Source organism: Phyllobates terribilis, unplaced genomic scaffold, assembly GCF_046119375.1.
Source record: "Phyllobates terribilis strain yellow unplaced genomic scaffold, ASM4611937v1 Scaffold_9__5_contigs__length_417890890, whole genome shotgun sequence".
Lineage (NCBI taxonomy): Eukaryota > Metazoa > Chordata > Amphibia > Anura > Dendrobatidae > Phyllobates > Phyllobates terribilis.
In genome coordinates, this window is record NW_027362769.1 from 193,597,429 (window position 1) to 193,618,011 (window position 20,583).

A 20,583-nucleotide genomic window follows, 5' to 3' on the forward strand; every position below is an offset into this window, starting at 1 on the left:
GGTTATTAGAGGACTGGGGGGTCTGCAATACCAAGACAGGTTATTAGAGGACTGGGGGGTCTGCAATACCTAGACAGGTTATTAGAGGACTGGGGGGTCTGAAATACCAAGACAGGTTATTAGAGGACGGGGGGGTCTGCAATACCAAGACAAGTTATTAGAGGATGGGGGGGGGGGGGTCTGCAATACCAAGACAGGTTATTAGAGGACGGGGGGGGTCTGCAATACCAAGACAGGTTATTAGAGGACGGGGGGGTCTGCAATACCAAGACAGGTTATTAGAGGACTGGGGGTCTGTAATACCAAGACAAGTTATTAGAGGACTGGGGGCTCTGCAATACCAAGACAGGTTATTAGAGGACTGGGGGGTCTGCAATACCAAGACAGGTTATTAGAGGACTGCGGGGTCTGCAATACCAAGAAAGGTTATTAGAGGACTGGGGGCTCTGCAATACCAAGACAGGTTATTAGAGGACTGGGGGGTCTGCAATACCAAGACAGGTCATTAGAGGACTGGTGGGGTCAGCAATACCAAGACAGGTTATTAGAGGACTGGGGGGGTCTGCAATACCAAGACAGGTTATTAGAGGACTGGGGGGTCTGCAATACCAAGACAGGTTATTAGAGGACTGGGGGGTCTGCAATACCAAGACAGGTTATTAGAGGACTGGGGGGTCTGCAATACCAAGACAGGTTATTAGAGGACTGGGGGGTCTGCAATACCAAGACAGGTTATTAGAGGATTTGGGGGGTCTGCAATACCAAGACAGGTTATTAGAGGACTGGGAGGTCTGCAATACCAAGACAGGTTATTAGAGGACTGGGGGGTCTGCAATACCTAGACAGGTTATTAGAGGACTGGGGGGTCTGCAATACCAAGACAGGTTATTAGAGGACTGGGGGGTCTGCAATACCAAGACAGGTTATTAGAGGACGGGGGGGGTCTGCAATACCAAGACAGGTTATTAGAGGACTGGGGGGGTCTGCAATACCAAGACAGGTTATTAGAGGACTGGGGGGTCTGCAATACCAAGACAGGTTATTAGAGGACTGGGGGGTCTGCAATACCAAGACAGGTTATTAGAGGACTGGGGGGGGTCTGCAATACCTAGACAGGTTATTAGAGGACTGAGGGGTCTGCAATACCAAGACAGGTTATTAGAGGACTGGGGGGTCTGCAATACCAAGACAGGGTATTAGAGGACTGGGGGTCTGCAATACCAAGACAGGTTATTAGAGGACTGGGCGGGGGGTCTGCAATGCCAAGACAGGTTATTAGAGGACTGGGGGGTCAGCAATACCAAGACAGGTTATTAGAGGACTGGGGGGTCTGCAATACCAAGACAGGTTATTAGAGGACTGGGGGGTCTGCAATACCAAGACAGGTTATTAGAGGACTGGGAAGTCTGCAATACCAAGACAGGTTATTAGAGGACTCGGGGGTCTGCAATACCAAGACAGGTTATTAGAGGACTGGGGGGTCTGCAATACCAAGACAGGTTATTAGAGGACTGGGAGGTCTGCAATACCAAGACAGGTTATTAGAGGACTGGGGGGTCTGAAATACCAAGACAGGTTATTAGAGGACTGGGGGGTCTGCAATACCAAGACAGGTTATTAGAGGACTGGGGGGTCTGCAATACCAAGACAGGTTATTAGAAGACTGGGGGGTCTGCAATACCAAGACAGGTTATTAGAGGACGGGGGAGTCTGCAATACCAAGACAGGTTATTAGAGGACTGGGGGGGTCTGCAATACCAAGACAGGTTATTAGAGGACTGGGGGGTCTGCAATACCAAGACAGGTTATTAGAGGACTGGGGGGGTCTGCAATACCAAGACAGGTTATTAGAGGACTGGGGGGTCTGCAATACCAAGAAAGGTTATTAGAGGACAGGGGGGTCTGCAATACCAAGACAGGTTATTAGAGGACTGGGGAGTCTGCAATACCAAGACAGGTTATTAGAGGACTGGGGGGGTCTGCAATACCAAGACAGGTTATTAGGGGACTGGGGGGGTCTGCAATACCAAGACAGGTTATTAGAGGACTGGGGGGGGGGTCTGCAATACCAAGACATGTTATTAGAGGACTGGGGGGGTCTGCAATACCAAGACAGGTTATCAGAGGACTGAGGGGTCTGCAATACCAAGACAGGTTATTAGAGGACTGGGGGGTCTGCAATACCAAGACAGGTTATTAGAGGACTGGGGGGTCTGCAATACCAAGACAGGTTATTAGAGGACGGGGGGGGGTCTGCAATACCAAGACAAGTTATTAGAGGACGGGGGGGTGGGTCTGCAATACCAAGACAGGTTATTAGAGGACGGGGGGGGTCTGCAATACCAAGACAGGTTATTAGAGGACGGGTGGGTCTGCAATACCAAGACAGGTTATTAGAGGACTGGGGAGTCTGCAATACCAAGACAGGTTATTAGAGGACTGGGGGGTCTGCAATACCAAGACAGGTTATTAGAGGACTGGGGGGTCTGCAATACAAAGACAGGTTATTAGAGGACTGGCGGGGTCTGCAATACCAAGACAGGTTATTAGAGGACTGGGGGGGTGTGCAATACCAAGACAGGTTATTAGAGGACTGGGGGGTCTGCAATACCAAGACAGGTTATTAGAGGACTGGGGGGGGGGGGGTCTGCAATACCAAGACATGTTATTAGATGACTGGGGGGGTCTGCAATACCAAGACAGGTTATTAGAGGACTGAGGGGTCTGCAATACCAAGACAGGTTATTAGAGGACTGAGGGGTCTGCAATACCAAGACAGGTTATTAGAGGACTGGGGGGTCTGCAATACCTAGACAGGTTATTAGAGGACTGGGGGGTCTGCAATACCAAGACAGGTTATTAGAGGACTGGGGGGTCTGCAATACCAAGACAGGTTATTAGAGGACGGGGGGGTCTGCAATACCAAGACAGGTTATTAGAGGACTGGGGGGGTCTGCAATACCAAGACAGGTTATTAGAGGATTGAGGGGTCTGCAATACCAAGACAGATTATTAGAGGACTGGGGGGTCTGCAATACCAAGACAGGTTATTAGAGGACTGGGGGGTCTGCAATACCAAGACAGGTTATTAGAGGACTGGGGGGTCTGCAATACCAAGACAGGTTATTAGAGGACTGGGGGGTCTGCAATACCAAGACAGGTTATTAGAGGACTGGGGGGTCTGCAATACAAAGACAGGTTATTAGAGGACTGGCGGGGTCTGCAATACCAAGACAGGTTATTAGAGGACTGGGGGGGTGTGCAATACCAAGACAGGTTATTAGAGGACTGGGGGGTCTGCAATACCAAGACAGGTTATTAGAGGACTGGGGGGGGGGGTCTGCAATACCAAGACATGTTATTAGATGACTGGGGGGGTCTGCAATACCAAGACAGGTTATTAGAGGACTGAGGGGTCTGCAATACCAAGACAGGTTATTAGAGGACTGAGGGGTCTGCAATACCAAGACAGGTTATTAGAGGACTGGGGGGTCTGCAATACCTAGACAGGTTATTAGAGGACTGGGGGGTCTGCAATACCTAGACAGGTTATTAGAGGACTGGGGGGTCTGCAATACCAAGACAGGTTATTAGAGGACTGGGGGGTCTGCAATACCAAGACAGGTTATTAGAGGACGGGGGGGTCTGCAATACCAAGACAGGTTATTAGAGGACTGGGGGGGTCTGCAATACCAAGACAGGTTATTAGAGGATTGAGGGGTCTGCAATACCAAGACAGATTATTAGAGGACTGGGGGGTCTGCAATACCAAGACAGGTTATTAGAGGACTGGGGGGTCTGCAATACCAAGACAGGTTATTAGAGGACTGGGGGGTCTGCAATACCAAGACAGGTTATTAGAGGACTGGGGGGTCTGCAATACCAAGACAGGTTATTAGAGGACTGGGGGGTCTGCAATACAAAGACAGGTTATTAGAGGACTGGCGGGGTCTGCAATACCAAGACAGGTTATTAGAGGACTGGGGGGGTGTGCAATACCAAGACAGGTTATTAGAGGACTGGGGGGTCTGCAATACCAAGACAGGTTATTAGAGGACTGGGGGGGGGGGGTCTGCAATACCAAGACATGTTATTAGATGACTGGGGGGGTCTGCAATACCAAGACAGGTTATTAGAGGACTGAGGGGTCTGCAATACCAAGACAGGTTATTAGAGGACTGAGGGGTCTGCAATACCAAGACAGGTTATTAGAGGACTGGGGGGTCTGCAATACCTAGACAGGTTATTAGAGGACTGGGGGGTCTGCAATACCAAGACAGGTTATTAGAGGACTGGGGGGTCTGCAATACCAAGACAGGTTATTAGAGGACGGGGGGGTCTGCAATACCAAGACAGGTTATTAGAGGACTGGGGGGGTCTGCAATACCAAGACAGGTTATTAGAGGATTGAGGGGTCTGCAATACCAAGACAGATTATTAGAGGACTGGGGGGTCTGCAATACCAAGACAGGTTATTAGAGGACTGGGGGGTCTGCAATACCAAGACAGGTTATTAGAGGACTGGGGGGTCTGCAATACCAAGACAGGTTATTAGAGGACTGGGAAGTCTGCAATACCAAGACAGGTTATTAGAGGACTGGGGGTCTGCAATACCAAGACAGGTTATTAGAGGACTGGGGGGTCTGCAATACCAAGACAGGTTATTAGAGGACTGGGGGGTCTGCAATACCAAGACAGGTTATTAGAGGACTGGGGGGTCTGCAATACCAAGACAGGTTATTAGAGGACTGGGGGGTCTGCAATACCAAGACAGGTTATTAGAGGACTGGGGGGTCTGCAATACCAAGACAGGTTATTAGAAGACTGGGGGGTCTGCAATACCAAGACAGGTTATTAGAGGACGGGGGAGTCTGCAATACCAAGACAGGTTATTAGAGGACTGGGGGGGTCTGCAATACCAAGACAGGTTATTAGAGGACTGGGGGGGTCTGCAATACCAAGACATGTTATTAGAGGACTGGGGGGGTCTGCAATACCAAGACAGGTTATTAGAGGACTGGGGGGTCTGCAATACCAAGAAAGGTTATTAGAGGACGGGGGGGTCTGCAATACCAAGACAGGTTATTAGAGGACTGGGGAGTCTGCAATACCAAGACAGGTTATTAGAGGACTGGGGGGGTCTGCAATACCAAGACAGGTTATTAGAGGACTGGGGGGGTCTGCAATACCAAGACAGGTTATTAGAGGACTGGGGGGGGGTCTGCAATACCAAGACATGTTATTAGAGGACTGGGGGGGTCTGCAATACCAAGACAGGTTATCAGAGGACTGAGGGGTCTGCAATACCAAGACAGGTTATTAGAGGACTGGGGGGTCTGCAATACCAAGACAGGTTATTAGAGGACTGGGGGGTCTGCAATACCTAGACAGGTTATTAGAGGACTGGGGGGTCTGAAATACCAAGACAGGTTATTAGAGGACGGGGGGGTCTGCAATACCAAGACAAGTTATTAGAGGATGGGGGGGGGGGGGTCTGCAATACCAAGACAGGTTATTAGAGGACGGGGGGGGTCTGCAATACCAAGACAGGTTATTAGAGGACGGGGGGGTCTGCAATACCAAGACAGGTTATTAGAGGACTGGGGGTCTGTAATACCAAGACAAGTTATTAGAGGACTGGGGGCTCTGCAATACCAAGACAGGTTATTAGAGGACTGGGGGGTCTGCAATACCAAGACAGGTTATTAGAGGACTGCGGGGTCTGCAATACCAAGAAAGGTTATTAGAGGACTGGGGGCTCTGCAATACCAAGACAGGTTATTAGAGGACTGGGGGCTCTGCAATACCAAGACAGGTTATTAGAGGACTGGGGGGTCTGCAATACCAAGACAGGTTATTAGAGGACTGGTGGGGTCAGCAATACCAAGACAGGTTATTAGAGGACTGGGGGGCTCTGCAATACCAAGACAGGTTATTAGAGGACTGGGGGGTCTGCAATACCAAGACAGGTTATTAGAGGACTGGGGGGTCTGCAATACCAAGACGGGTTATTAGAGGACTGGGGGGTCTGCAATACCAAGACAGGTTATTAGAGGACTGGGGGGTCTGCAATACCAAGACAGGTTATTAGAGGATTTGGGGGGTCTGCAATACCAAGACAGGTTATTAGAGGACTGGGAGGTCTGCAATACCAAGACAGGTTATTAGATGACTGGGGGGTCTGCAATACCAAGACAGGTTATTAGAGGACTGGGGGCTCTGCAATACCAAGACAGGTTATTAGATTTCTGGGGGGTCTGCAATACCAAGACAGGTTATTAGAGGACTGGGGGGTCTGCAATACCAAGACAGGTTATTAGAGGACTGGGGGGTCTGCAATACCAAGACAGGTTATTAGAGGACTGGGGGGGTCTGCAATACCAAGACAGGTTATTAGAGGACTGGGGGGTCTGCAATACCAAGACAGGTTATTAGAGGACTGGGAGGTCTGCAATACCAAGACAGGTTATTAGAGGACTGGGGGGTCTGCAATACCAAGACAGGTTATTAGAGGATTTGGGGAGTCTGCAATACCAAGACAGGTTATTAGAGGACTGGGGGGTCTGCAATACCAAGACAGGTTATTAGAGGACTGGGGAGTCTGCTATACCAAGACAGGTTATTAGAGGACTGGGGGTCTGCTATACCAAGACAGGTTATTAGAGGACTGGGGGGTCAGCAAAAAACCAAGACAGGTTATTACACTTGGGGTTATTTAGTTTAGGGGGGATCTTATTACTATGTACAAGTATATGAGGGGACAGTACAAAGACCCTTCTACTGATCTTTTTACTCTGAGGCCTGAGACAGGGACAAGGGGGCATCTTCTACATCTGGAGGAAAGAAGGGTTAATCATAATCACAGACGCGGATTCTTTACTGTAAGAGCAGTGAGACTATGGAGCTCTCTGCCGCATGATGAGGGATTCACTACTAACATGTAAGAAGGGCCTGGACGCCTTTCCTGAAAAGTATAATATTACAGGTTATAAATACTAGATTTCTTGATAGGGCGTTGATCCAGGGATCTAGTCTGATTGTCGTATGGAGTCGGGAAGGAATTTTTTTCCCCAATGTGGAGCTTAGTGTTTGCCACATGGGTTTTTTTTGCCTTCCTCTGGATCAACATGTTCGGCTATGGGGTGAACTACACTGTATTCCAAATTATTATGCAAATAATATTTTCTCAGATTTTCCCACATTCCCTATATGAATTGCAGTCATTGTAATTTTCCAGTCATATAACTATTAGAGAACAATTGAAAGGTTTTTGTATAAACTGCCGATGATAACAGGAGATTTAAAAAAAAATAAAACAATCAAACTGCCCTCAAAATGCATGTTCCAAATTATTCTGCACAGCAGAGTTTTCAACCTTTTCATTTTAATAAAGAACAAAAAAATGGTCATTTGTGAAATTCTAAGCATTAGCAGGTTATTACACACTGAAATCAAACAGTTTTCACCTCAAACCTTTATTCTAGGTGATGTTACATTTGCACATAGGACCCCTTGTTGGAAAGGAGCTTCTGAACTCTCTCGTCCATTGAATTTGTCAGGTTTTGGATGGTTTCTGCTTCAATTCTTTTGCATCAGGACAGAATACCCTCCCAGAGCTGTTGCTTAGATGTGAACTGCCTCCCGCCATCATAGACACTCCTTTTGATGATGCTCCAGAGGTTCTCAATGGGGTTGAGGTCAGGGGAGCATGGGTGCCACACCATAAGTTTGTCCCCTTTTATGCCCATATCAGCCAGAGATGCAGATGTGTTATGTGCAGCATGAGACGGGGCATTATCATGCATGAAATGATCTCGATGGTCCAGATGGATGGAGTGGAGGATGGCTGGTTGATGGACACCCCACGCAAACACGGCTACAGCGCCAACAAGGAGGAGGTGGAGTAATGTTTTGGGCTGGAATCATGGGGAGAGGGATTGTCGGCCCCTTTAGGATCCCTGAAGGGGTAAAGATGAACTCCATAATGTATGTTGAGTTTCTCAAACAGCACTTCCTTCCATGGTTCAAGAAGAAGAACCGTGTATTCCACAGCAAGATCATTTCATGCATGATAATGCACCATCTCATGCTGCACATAACACATCTGCATCTCTGGCTGATATGGGCATAAAAGGGGACAAACTTATGGTGTGGCCCCCATGCTCCCCTGACCTCAACCCCATTGAGAACCTCTGGAGCATCATCAAAAGGAGTGTCTATGATGGCGGGAGGCAGTTCACATCTAAGCAACAGCTCTGGGAGGGTATTCTGTCCTCATGCAAAACAATTGAAGCAGAAACCATCCAAAACCTGACAAATTCAATGGACGAGAGAGTTCAGAAACTCCTTTCCAACAAGGGGTCCTATGTGCAAATGTAACATCACCTAGAATAAAGTTTTGAGGTGAAAACTGTTTGATTTCAGTTTCTAACAACCTGCTAATGCTTATAATTTCACAAATGACCATTTTTTTGTTCTTTATTAAAATGAAAAGGTTGAAAACTCTGCTGTGCAGAATAATTTGGAACATGCATTTTGAGTGCAGTTTGAGTGTTTTTATTCTTTTAAGAATATCCTGTTCTCATAGGCAGTTTATACAAAAACCTTTCAATTGTTCTCTAATAGTTATTTGACTGGAAAATTACAATGACTGCAATTCATATAGGGAATGTGGGAAAATCTGAGAAAATATTATTTGCATAATAATTTGGAACACAGTGTAGATGGACTTAGTCTTCCTTCAACCTTAAAAGCTATGTTACATAGTCACACAATCCAGTATAATGTTCCCACATAGTCCTCCATACAGTATAATGGCCCCACAGAGTCCTCCATACAGTATAATGGGCCCACATAGTTCTACATACAGTATAATGGGCCTCACATAGTCCTCCATACAGTATAATGGCCTCACATAGTCCTCCATACAGTATAATGGCCCCACATAGTTCTCCATAGAGTATTATGGCCCCACATAGTCCTCCATACAGTATAATGGCCCCACAGAGTCCTCCATACAGTATAATGGGCCCACATAGTTCTACATACAGTATAATGGGCCTCACATAGTCCTCCATACAGTATAATGGCCTCACATAGTCCTCCATACAGTATAATGGCCCCACATAGTTCTACATACAGTATTATGGCCCCACATAGTCCTCCATACAGTATAATGGCCCCGCATAGTCCTCCATACAGTATAATGGCCCCACATAGTTCTCCATACAGTATAATGGCCCCACATAGTCCTCCATACAGTATAATGGCCCCACAGAGTCCTCCATACAGTATAATGTTCCCACATAGTTCTACATACAGTATAATGGGCCTCACATAGTCCTCCATACAGTATAATGGCCTCACATAGTCCTCCATACAGTATTATGGCCCCACAGAGTCCTCCATACAGTATAATGGCCTCACATAGTCCTCCATACAGTATAATGGCCCCACAGAGTCCTCCATACAGTATAATGTTCCCACATAGTTCTACATAAGTATAATGGGCCTCACATAGTCCTCCATACAGTATAATGGCCTCACATAGTCCTCCATACAGTATAATGGCCCCACATAGTTCTCCATACAGTATTATGGCCCCACATAGTCCTCCATACAGTATAATGGCCCCGCATAGTCCTCCATACAGTATAATGGCCCCACATAGTTCTCCATACAGTATAATGGCCCCACATAGTCCTCCATACAGTATAATGGGCCCCACATAGTCCTTCATACAGAATAATGGCCCCACACAGTCCTCCATACAGTATAATGGCCCCACATAGTCCTTCATACAGAATAATGGCCCCACATAGTCCTCCATACAGTATAATGACCCCTCAGGGTAGATAGAAGCGGTACATGGACGAGACTGGGGCGCAGTGCCCCGCTGACCCTCTCTGCACAGGCTGGCGGTGTGGACATGGTGGTCTTGCTGTGGCGGTCTTTCGCCCGTACATTATCAGTATATAACACTTCTCTTGCAGGGATGGTGAGATCGGAGATGGCGAGGCCGCTGCTTGGAGGGGAGAGTGGCGCGTCCTGTGCGCCGTGCGGGCTGTCGTGTGGTGACACTATCGGGATCCTGGGCTCCGGGGACTTCGCCCGCTCTCTGGCTTCGCGTCTCTTATATTCCGGATTTAAGGTCGTGGTGGGAAGTCGCAATCCGAAGATGACCTCCGCGCTCTTTCCTGCCGCGGTCGAGGTGCTGCCCCAGGAGGCGGCCGTGAGACGCGCACAGATGCTGTTTGTGGCCGTTTATCGGGAGCATTATTCCTCGCTGACTGCGCTGTCAGACGCCATGACCGGGAAAACGCTGATAGACGTCAGCAACAACCGGGAGATCAACGTAGACCGACCGTCCAACGCTGAGGAGCTGGCCGCCCTCTTCCCACAATGCACTGTGGTCAAAGCGTTCAACGTGGTGTCCGCATGGGCCCTGCAGTCTGGACCCAAGGACGGAAACAACCAGGTGAGCAGGAAAACGGCGCCCACCAGGGGGTCACCGCTGATCTCTGGTGATGGATAGGCGGCATTCTCAGTGATGTCACCTCTGATCTCTAGTGATGGATAGGTGGCATTCTCAGTGATGTCACCTCTGATCTCTAGTGATGGATAGGTGGCATTCTCAGTGATGTCACCTCTGATCTCTGGTGATGGATAGGTGGCATTCTCAGTGATGTCACTGCTGATCTCTGGTGATGGATAGGCGGCATTCTCAGTGATGTCACCGCTGATCTCTAGTGATGGATAGGAGGCATTCTCAGTGATGTCACCGCTGATCTCTGGTGATGGATAGGCGGCATTCTCAGTGATGTCACCGCTGATCTCTAGTGATGGATAGGAGGCATTCTCAGTGATGTCACCGCTGATCTCTGGTGATGGATAGGCGGCATTCTCAGTGATGTCACCGCTGATCTCTGGTGATGGATAGGCAGCATTCTCAGTAATGTCACCGCTGATCTCTGGTGATGGATAGGCGGCATTCTCAGTGATGTCACCACTGATCTCTGGTGATGGATAGGCGGCATTCTCAGTGATGTCACCGCTGATCTCTAGTGATGGATAGGAGGCATTCTCAGTGATGTCACTGCTGATCTCTAGTGATGGATAGGTGGCATTCTCAGTGATGTCACTGCTGATCTCTGGTGATGGATAGGCGGCATTCTCAGTGATGTCACCGCTGATCTCTAGTGATGGATAGGTGGCATTCTCAGTGATGTCACTGCTGATCTCTGGTGATGGATAGGAGGCATTCTCAGTGATGTCACCTGTGATCTCTGGTGATGGATAGGAGGCATTCTCAGTGATGTCACCGCTGATCTCTGGTGATGGATAGGTGGCATTCTCAGTGATGTCACCGCTGATCTCTGGTGATGGATAGGAGGCATTCTCAGTGATGTCACCTGTGATCTCTGGTGATGGATAGGAGGCATTCTCAATGATGTCACCTCTGATCTCTGGTGATGGATAGGCGGCATTCTCAGTGATGTCACCGCTGATCTCTGGTGATGGATAGGCAGCATTCTCAGTGATGTCACCGCTGATCTCTGGTGATGGATAGGCGGCATTCTCAGTGATGTCACCGCTGATCTCTGGTGATGGATAGGAGGCATTCTCAGTGATGTCACCTGTGATCTCTGGTGATGGATAGGAGGCATTCTCAGTGATGTCACCGCTGATCTCTGGTGATGGATAGGAGGCATTCTCAGTGATGTCACCGCTGATCTCTAGTGATGGATAGGAGGCATTCTCAGTGATGTCACCTGTGATCTCTGGTGATGGATAGGAGGCATTCTCAGTGATGTCACCTGTGATCTCTGGTGATGGATAGGAGGCATTCTCAGTGATGTCACTGCTGATCTCTGGTGATGGATAGGAGGCATTCTCAGTGATGTCACTGCTGATCTCTGGTGATGGATAGGCGGCATTCTCAGTGATGTCACCTCTGATCTCTGGTGATGGATAGGCGGCATTCTCAGTGATGTCACCTCTGATCTCTGGTGATGGATAGGAGGCATTCTCAGTGATGTCACCTCTGATCTCTGGTGATGGATAGGCGGCATTCTCAGTGATGTCACCTCTGATCTCTGGTGATGGATAGGAGGCATTCTCAGTGATGTCACCGCTGATCTCTGGTGATGGATAGGAGGCATTGTCAGTGATGTCACCGCTGATCTCTAGTGATGGATAGGAGGCATTCTCAGTGATGTCACCGCTGATCTCTAGTGATGGATAGGCGGCATTCTCAGTGATGTCACCGCTGATCTCTAGTGATGGATAGGAGGCATTCTCAGTGATGTCACTGCTGATCTCTGGTGATGGATAGGAGGCATTCTCAGTGATGTCACCTCTGATCTCTGGTGATGGATAGGAGGCATTCTCAGTGATGTCACCTATGATCTCTGGTGATGGATAGGCGGCATTCTCAGTGATGTCACCTCTGATCTCTGGTGATGGATAGGAGGCATTCTCAGTGATGTCACCACTGATCTCTAGTGATGGATAGGCGGCATTCTCAGTGATGTCACCTGTGATCTCTGGTGAGGGATAGGCGGCATTCTCAGTGATGTCACCTCTGATCTCTGGTGATGGATAGGAGGCATTCTCAGTGATGTCACCTCTGATCTCTGGTGATGGATAGGAGGCATTCTCAGTGATGTCACCTCTGATCTCTGGTGATGGATAGGCGGCATTCTCAGTGATGTCACCTCTGATCTCTGGTGATGGATAGGCGGCATTCTCAGTGATGTCACCGCTGATCTCTGGTGATGGATAGGAGGCATTCTCAGTGATGTCACCTCTGATCTCTGGTGATGGATAGGAGGCATTCTCAGTGATGTCACCTCTGATCTCTGGTGATGGATAGGCGGCATTCTCAGTGATGTCACGCTGATCTCTGGTGATGGATAGGCGGCATTCTCAGTGATGTCACCTCTGATCTCTGGTGATGGATAGGAGGCATTCTCAGTGGTGTCACCTGTGATCTCTGGTGATGGATAGGAGGCATTCTCAGTGATGTCACCGCTGATCTCTGGTGATGGATAGGAGGCATTCTCAGTGATGTCACCTGTGATCTCTGGTGATGGATAGGAGGCATTCTCAGTGATGTCACCTCTGATCTCTGGTGATGGATAGGCGGCATTCTCAGTGATGTCACCTCTGATCTCTGGTGATGGATAGGCGGCATTCTCAGTGATGTCACCTCTGATCTCTGGTGATGGATAGGCGGCATTCTCAGTGATGTCACCGCTGATCTCTGGTGATGGATAGGCAGCATTCTCAGTGATGTCACCGCTGATCTCTGGTGATGGATAGGCGGCATTCTCAGTGATGTCACCGCTGATCTCTGGTGATGGATAGGAGGCATTCTCAGTGATGTCACCTGTGATCTCTGGTGATGGATAGGAGGCATTCTCAGTGATGTCACCGCTGATCTCTGGTGATGGATAGGAGGCATTCTCAGTGATGTCACCGCTGATCTCTAGTGATGGATAGGAGGCATTCTCAGTGATGTCACCTGTGATCTCTGGTGATGGATAGGAGGCATTCTCAGTGATGTCACCTGTGATCTCTGGTGATGGATAGGAGGCATTCTCAGTGATGTCACTGCTGATCTCTGGTGATGGATAGGAGGCATTCTCAGTGATGTCACTGCTGATCTCTGGTGATGGATAGGCGGCATTCTCAGTGATGTCACCTCTGATCTCTGGTGATGGATAGGCGGCATTCTCAGTGATGTCACCTCTCATCTCTGGTGATGGATAGGAGGCATTCTCAGTGATGTCACCTCTGATCTCTGGTGATGGATAGGCGGCATTCTCAGTGATGTCACCTCTGATCTCTGGTGATGGATAGGCGGCATTCTCAGTGATGTCACCTCTGATCTCTGGTGATGGATAGGCGGCATTCTCAGTGATGTCACCGCTGATCTCTGGTGATGGATAGGAGGCATTGTCAGTGATGTCACCGCTGATCTCTAGTGATGGATCGGAGGCATTCTCAGTGATGTCACCGCTGATCTCTAGTGATGGATAGGCGGCATTCTCAGTGATGTCACCGCTGATCTCTAGTGATGGATAGGCGGCATTCTCAGTGATGTCACCGCTGATCTCTAGTGATGGATAGGAGGCATTCTCAGTGATGTCACCTCTGATCTCTGGTGATGGATAGGAGGCATTCTCAGTGATGTCACCTCTGATCTCTGGTGATGGATAGGAGGCATTCTCAGTGATGTCACCTCTGATCTCTGGTGATGGATAGGCGGCATTCTCAGTGATGTCACCTCTGATCTCTGGTGATGGATAGGCGGCATTCTCAGTGATGTCACCGCTGATCTCTGGTGATGGATAGGAGGCATTCTCAGTGATGTCACCTCTGATCTCTGGTGATGGATAGGAGGCATTCTCAGTGATGTCACCTCTGATCTCTGGTGATGGATAGGCGGCATTCTCAGTGATGTCACGCTGATCTCTGGTGATGGATAGGCGGCATTCTCAGTGATGTCACCTCTGATCTCTGGTGATGGATAGGAGGCATTCTCAGTGGTGTCACCTGTGATCTCTGGTGATGGATAGGCGGCATTCTCAGTGATGTCACCGCTGATCTCTAGTGATGGATAGGAGGCATTCTCAGTGATGTCACCTCTGATCTCTGGTGATGGATAGGAGGCATTCTCAGTGATGTCACCTCTGATCTCTGGTGATGGATAGGCGGCATTCTCAGTGATGTCACGCTGATCTCTGGTGATGGATAGGCGGCATTCTCAGTGATGTCACCTCTGATCTCTGGTGATGGATAGGAGGCATTCTCAGTGGTGTCACCTGTGATCTCTGGTGATGGATAGGCGGCATTCTCAGTGATGTCACGCTGATCTCTGGTGATGGATAGGAGGCATTCTCAGTGATGTCACCTCTGATCTCTGGTGATGGATAGGAGGCATTCTCAGTGATGTCACCTCTGATCTCTGGTGATGGATAGGCGGCATTCTCAGTGATGTCACCTCTGATCTCTGGTGATGGATAGGCGGCATTCTCAGTGATGTCACCTCTGATCTCTGGTGATGGATAGGTGGCATTCTCAGTGATGTCACCGCTGATCTCTAGTGATGGATAGGTGGCATTCTCAGTGATGTTACCGCTGATCTCTAGTGATGGATAGGTGGCATTCTCAGTGATGTCACCGCTGATCTCTGGTGATGGATAGGAGGCATCCTCAGTGATGTCACCGCTGATCTCTGGTGATGGATAGGAGGCATTCTCAGTGATGTCACCGCTGATCTCTGGTGATGGATAGGCGGCATTCTCAGTGATGTCACCGCTGATCTCTGGTGATGGATAGGCGGCATTCTCAGTGATGTCACCGCTGATCTCTGGTGATGGATAGGCGGCATTCTCAGTGATGTCACCGCTGATCTCTGGTGATGGATAGGCGGCATTCTCAGTGATGTCACCGCTGATCTCTGGTGATGGATAGGTGGCATTCTCAGTGATGTCACCGCTGATCTCTGGTGATGGATAGGCGGCATTCTCAGTGATGTCACCGCTGATCTCTAGTGATGGATAGGAGGCATTCTCAGTGATGTCACCGCTGATCTCTGGTGATGGATAGGCGGCATTCTCAGTGATGTCACCGCTGATCTCTAGTGATGGATAGGAGGCATTCTCAGTGATGTCACCGCTGATCTCTGGTGATGGATAGGCGGCATTCTCAGTGATGTCACCGCTGATCTCTGGTGATGGATAGGCGGCATTCTCAGTGATGTCACCGCTGATCTCTGGTGATGGATAGGCGGCATTCTCAGTGATGTCACCGCTGATCTCTGGTGATGGATAGGCGGCATTCTCAGTGATGTCACCGCTGATCTCTAGTGATGGATAGGCGGCATTCTCAGTGATGTCACCTCTGATCTCTGGTGATGGATAGGCGGCATTCTCAGTGATGTCAGCGCTGATCTCTGGTGATGGATAGGCGGCATTCTCAGTGATGTCCCCGCTGATCTCTGGTGATGGATAGGCGGCATTCTCAGAGATGTCACCGCTGATCTCTGGTGATGGATAGGAGGCATTCTCAGTGATGTCACCGCTGATCTCTGGTGATGGATAGGCGGCATTCTCAGAGATGTCACCGCTGATCTCTGGTGATGGATAGGCGGCATTCTCAGTGATGTCACCGCTGATCTCTGGTGATGGATAGGCGGCATTCTCAGTGATGTCACCGCTGATCTCTGGTGATGGATAGGCGGCATTCTCAGTGATGTCACCGCTGATCTCTAGTGATGGATAGGCGGCATTCTCAGAGATGTCACCGCTGATCTCTGGTGATGGATAGGAGGCATTCTCAGTGATGTCACCGCTGATCTCTGGTGATGGATAGGCGGCATTCTCAGTGATGTCACCGCTGATCTCTGGTGATGGATAGGAGGCATTCTCAGTGATGTCACCGCTGATCTCTGGTGATGGATAGGCGGCATTCTCAGAGATGTCACCGCTGATCTCTGGTGATGGATAGGCGGCATTCTCAGTGATGTCACCGCTGATCTCTGGTGATGGATAGGCGGCATTCTCAGTGATGTCACCGCTGATCTCTGGTGATGGATAGGCGGCATTCTCAGTGATGTCACCGCTGATCTCTAGTGATGGATAGGCGGCATTCTCAGTGATGTCACCGCTGATCTCTAGTGATGGATAGGCGGCATTCTCAGTGATGTCACCTCTGATCTCTAGTGATGGATAGGAGGCATTCTCAGTGATGTCACCTCTGATCTCTAGTGATGGATAGGCGGCATTCTCAGTGATGTCACCGCTGATCTCTAGTGATGGATAGGCGGCATTCTCAGTGATGTCACCGCTGATCTCTAGTGATGGATAGGCGGCATTCTCAGTGATGTCACCGCTGATCTCTAGTGATGGATAGGCGGCATTCTCAGTGATGTCACCGCTGATCTCTAGTGATGGATAGGCGGTATTCTCAGTGATGTCACCTCTGATCTCTAGTGATGGATAGGCGGCATTCTCAGTGATGTCACCGCTGATCTCTGGTGATGGATAGGTGGCATTCTCAGTGATGTCACCGCTGATCTCTAGTGATGGATAGGCGGCATTCTCAGTGATGTCACCTCTGATCTCTAGTGATGGATAGGCGGCATTCTCAGTGATGTCACCTCTGATCTCTAGTGATGGATAGGCGGCATTCTCAGTGATGTCACCGCTGATCTCTAGTGATGGATAGGCGGCATTCTCAGTGATGTCACCGCTGATCTCTGGTGATGGATAGGCGGCATTCTCAGTGATGTCACCTCTGATCTCTGGTGATGGATAGGCGGCATTCTCAGTGATGTCACCGCTGATCTCTAGTGATGGATAGGCGGCATTCTCAGTGATGTCACCTCTGATCTCTAGTGATGGATAGGCGGCATTCTCAGTGATGTCACCTCTGATCTCTAGTGATGGATAGGCGGCATTCTCAGTGATGTCACCTCTGATCTCTAGTGATGGATAGGCGGCATTCTCAGTGATGTCACCGCTGATCTCTAGTGATGGATAGGCGGCATTCTCAGTGATGTCACCTCTGATCTCTAGTGATGGATAGGCGGCATTCTCAGTGATGTCACCGCTGATCTCTGGTGATGGATAGGCGACATTCTCAGTGATGTCACCGCTGATCTCTGGTGATGGATAGGCGACATTCTCAGTGATGTCACCGCTGATCTCTGGTGATGGATAGGCGGCATTCTCAGTGATGTCACCTCTGATCTCTAGTGATGGATAGGCGGCATTCTCAGTGATGTCACCTCTGATCTCTAGTGATGGATAGGCGGCATTCTCAGTGATGTCACCGCTGATCTCTGGTGATGGATAGGCGGCATTCTCAGTGATGTCACCGCTGATCTCTGGTGATGGATAGGCGGCATTCTCAGTGATGTCACCGCTGATCTCTGGTGATGGATAGGCGGCATTCTCAGTGATGGCACCGCTGATCTCTGGTGATGGATAGGCGGCATTCTCAGTGATGTCACCGCTGATCTCTGGTGATGGATAGGCGGCATTCTCAGTGATGTCACCGCTGATCTCTGGTGATGGATAGGCGGCATTCTCAGTGATGTCACCGCTGATCTCTAGTGATGGATAGGCGGCATTCTCAGTGATGTCACCGCTGATCTCTGGTGATGGATAGGCGGCATTCTCAGTGATGTCACCGCTGATCTCCGGTGATGGATAGGCGGCATTCTCAGTGATGTCACCTGTGATCTCTGGTGATGGATAGGCGGCATTCTCAGTGATGTCACCGCTGATCTCTAGTGATGGATAGGCGGCATTCTCAGTGATGTCACCGCTGATCTCTAGTGATGGATAGGCGGCATTCTCAGTGATGTCACTGCTGATCTCTGGTGATGGATAGGCGGCATTCTCAGTGATGTCACCGCTGATCTCTAGTGATGGATAGGCGGCATTCTCAGTGATGTCACCGCTGATCTCTGGTGATGGATAGGCGGCATTCTCAGTGATGTCACCGCTGATCTCCGGTGATGGATAGGCAGCATTCTCAGTGATGTCACCTGTGATCTCTGGTGATGGATAGGAGGCATTCTCAGTGATGTCACTGCTGATCTCTAGTGATGGATAGGCGGCATTCTCAGTGATGTCACCGCTGATCTCTAGTGATGGATAGGCGGCATTCTCAGTGATGTCACTGCTGATCTCTGGTGATGGATAGGAGGCATTCTCAGTGATGTCACTGCTGATCTCTGGTGATGGATGGGCGGCATTCTCAGTGATGTCACCGCTGATCTCTAGTGATGGATAGGCGGCATTCTCAGTGATGTCACTGCTGATCTCTGGTGATGGATGGGCGGCATTCTCAGTGATGTCACCGCTGATCTCTGGTGCTGGATAGGCGACATTCTCAGTGATGTCACCGCTGATCTCTGGTGATGGATAGGCGACATTCTCAGTGATGTCACCGCTGATCTCTGGTGATGGATAGGCGGCATTCTCAGTGATGTCACCGCTGATCTCTGGTGATGGATAGGCGACATTCTCAGTGATGTCACCGCTGATCTCTAGTGATGGATAGGCGGCATTCTCAGTGATGTCACCGCTGATCTCTGGTGATGGATAGGCGGCATTCTCAGTGATGTCACCGCTGATCTCTAGTGATGGATAGGCAGCATTCTCAGTGATGTCACTGCTGATCTCTGGTGATGGATAGGCGGCATTCTCAGTGATGTCACCGCTGATCTCTGGTGATGGATAGGAGGCATTCTCAGTGATGTCACCGCTGATCTCTGGTGATGGATGGGCGGCATTCTCAGTGATGTCACTGCTGATCTCTGGTGATGGATGGGCGGCATTCTCAGTGATGTCACCGCTGATCTCTGGTGCTGGATAGGCGACATTCTTAGTGATGGCACCACTGATCTCTAGTGATGGATAGGAGGCATTCTCAGTGATGTCACCACTGATCTCTAGTGATGGATAGGAGGCATTCTCAGTGATGTCACCGCTGATCTCTGGTGATGGATAGGCGGCTGTCACGCTGTCTCTGTATACTGGAGGTAGGGGGCCTAAGCTGACCCTAAGCTGGGGCCCTGACTAATCCCTCAACCTGGAGGTACTGTTAAAGGTACAGAGGTCCAGGCCACCAGCGTAACCCCTACCTCCTGAGGATCCCTGCACCTAAGTAATCTAGTCCTGAGAAGGACCCCGATCACAACAAAAGAGGACAAGTAATAATATGCCCACACACAGTACTTAGACGAACGAGACAGTACAAGGGAAAAACCAAAACCACCTTGCATACAAAAACTACACAACTACAACAGAGGGAACACGAACGGGAAAGGAGATAAATGATAAAGCGAGGAAGGGAAAATACACTCCAAATACACTTATCTCAGAAACTCCAAATACCACGATCCGCTCTGTAAGTCTGTATGAAATGCTTTCACCGACACTTCCCAAACAGACCAGCAGGCATTTGAAGGAGACTCACTACAGCAGCATTGATTGCAGCTGGGCGAGGCTGGACCTCATCTAGCACAGAGAGAGAGAGAATTAACTCCCTCACTGCCGAAAACACAAAGCACCAACAAGTCAGCTGCGAGAAGTCAGGCTGTGTAATCGTGACGATCTTCGTGGCGACACACCCGTGACAGTACCCCCCCTTCTACGAGGGGCCTCCGGACCCTCAGGGCCAGGTTTATCCGGGTGAGTCGTGTGGAAGGCCCGAACTAATCGGTCTGCGTTAATATCCGACGCAGGAACCCACATCCTCTCCTCAGGACCATACCCTTTCCAATGAACCAGGTACTGAAGGGACCGGCGATTAAAGCGTGAATCAATGACCCTCGATACCTGGAACTCCAAGTTACCATTGACCACCACTGGAGGGGGAGGTAAAGGTGAGGGTACCACCGGCGCCACATACCTCTTAAGCAACGATCTGTGGAACACGTTGTGAATTTTAAACGTAGGGGGGAGGTCAAGACGGAATGCCACCGGATTAATAATAGAACTGATTCTGTACGGCCCGATGAACCTGGGACCCAGTTTCCAGGAGGGAACCTTAAGTTTAATA

General features: G+C 49.5%; 1 protein-coding gene across 1 annotated transcript in view; it reads left to right on the forward strand.

Moving 5' to 3' along the window:
* The window catches only part of STEAP3 (STEAP3 metalloreductase), a 219,509-nt gene that overhangs the window by 66,358 nt on the left and 132,568 nt on the right, over positions 1–20,583 (forward strand). The window contains exon 2 of the mRNA XM_073647568.1: positions 9,993–10,477. Within this exon, the coding sequence (XP_073503669.1) occupies positions 9,995–10,477 (483 nt within the window). The 5' untranslated portion in view covers positions 9,993–9,994. The remainder of the gene's footprint in view (positions 1–9,992; positions 10,478–20,583) is intronic.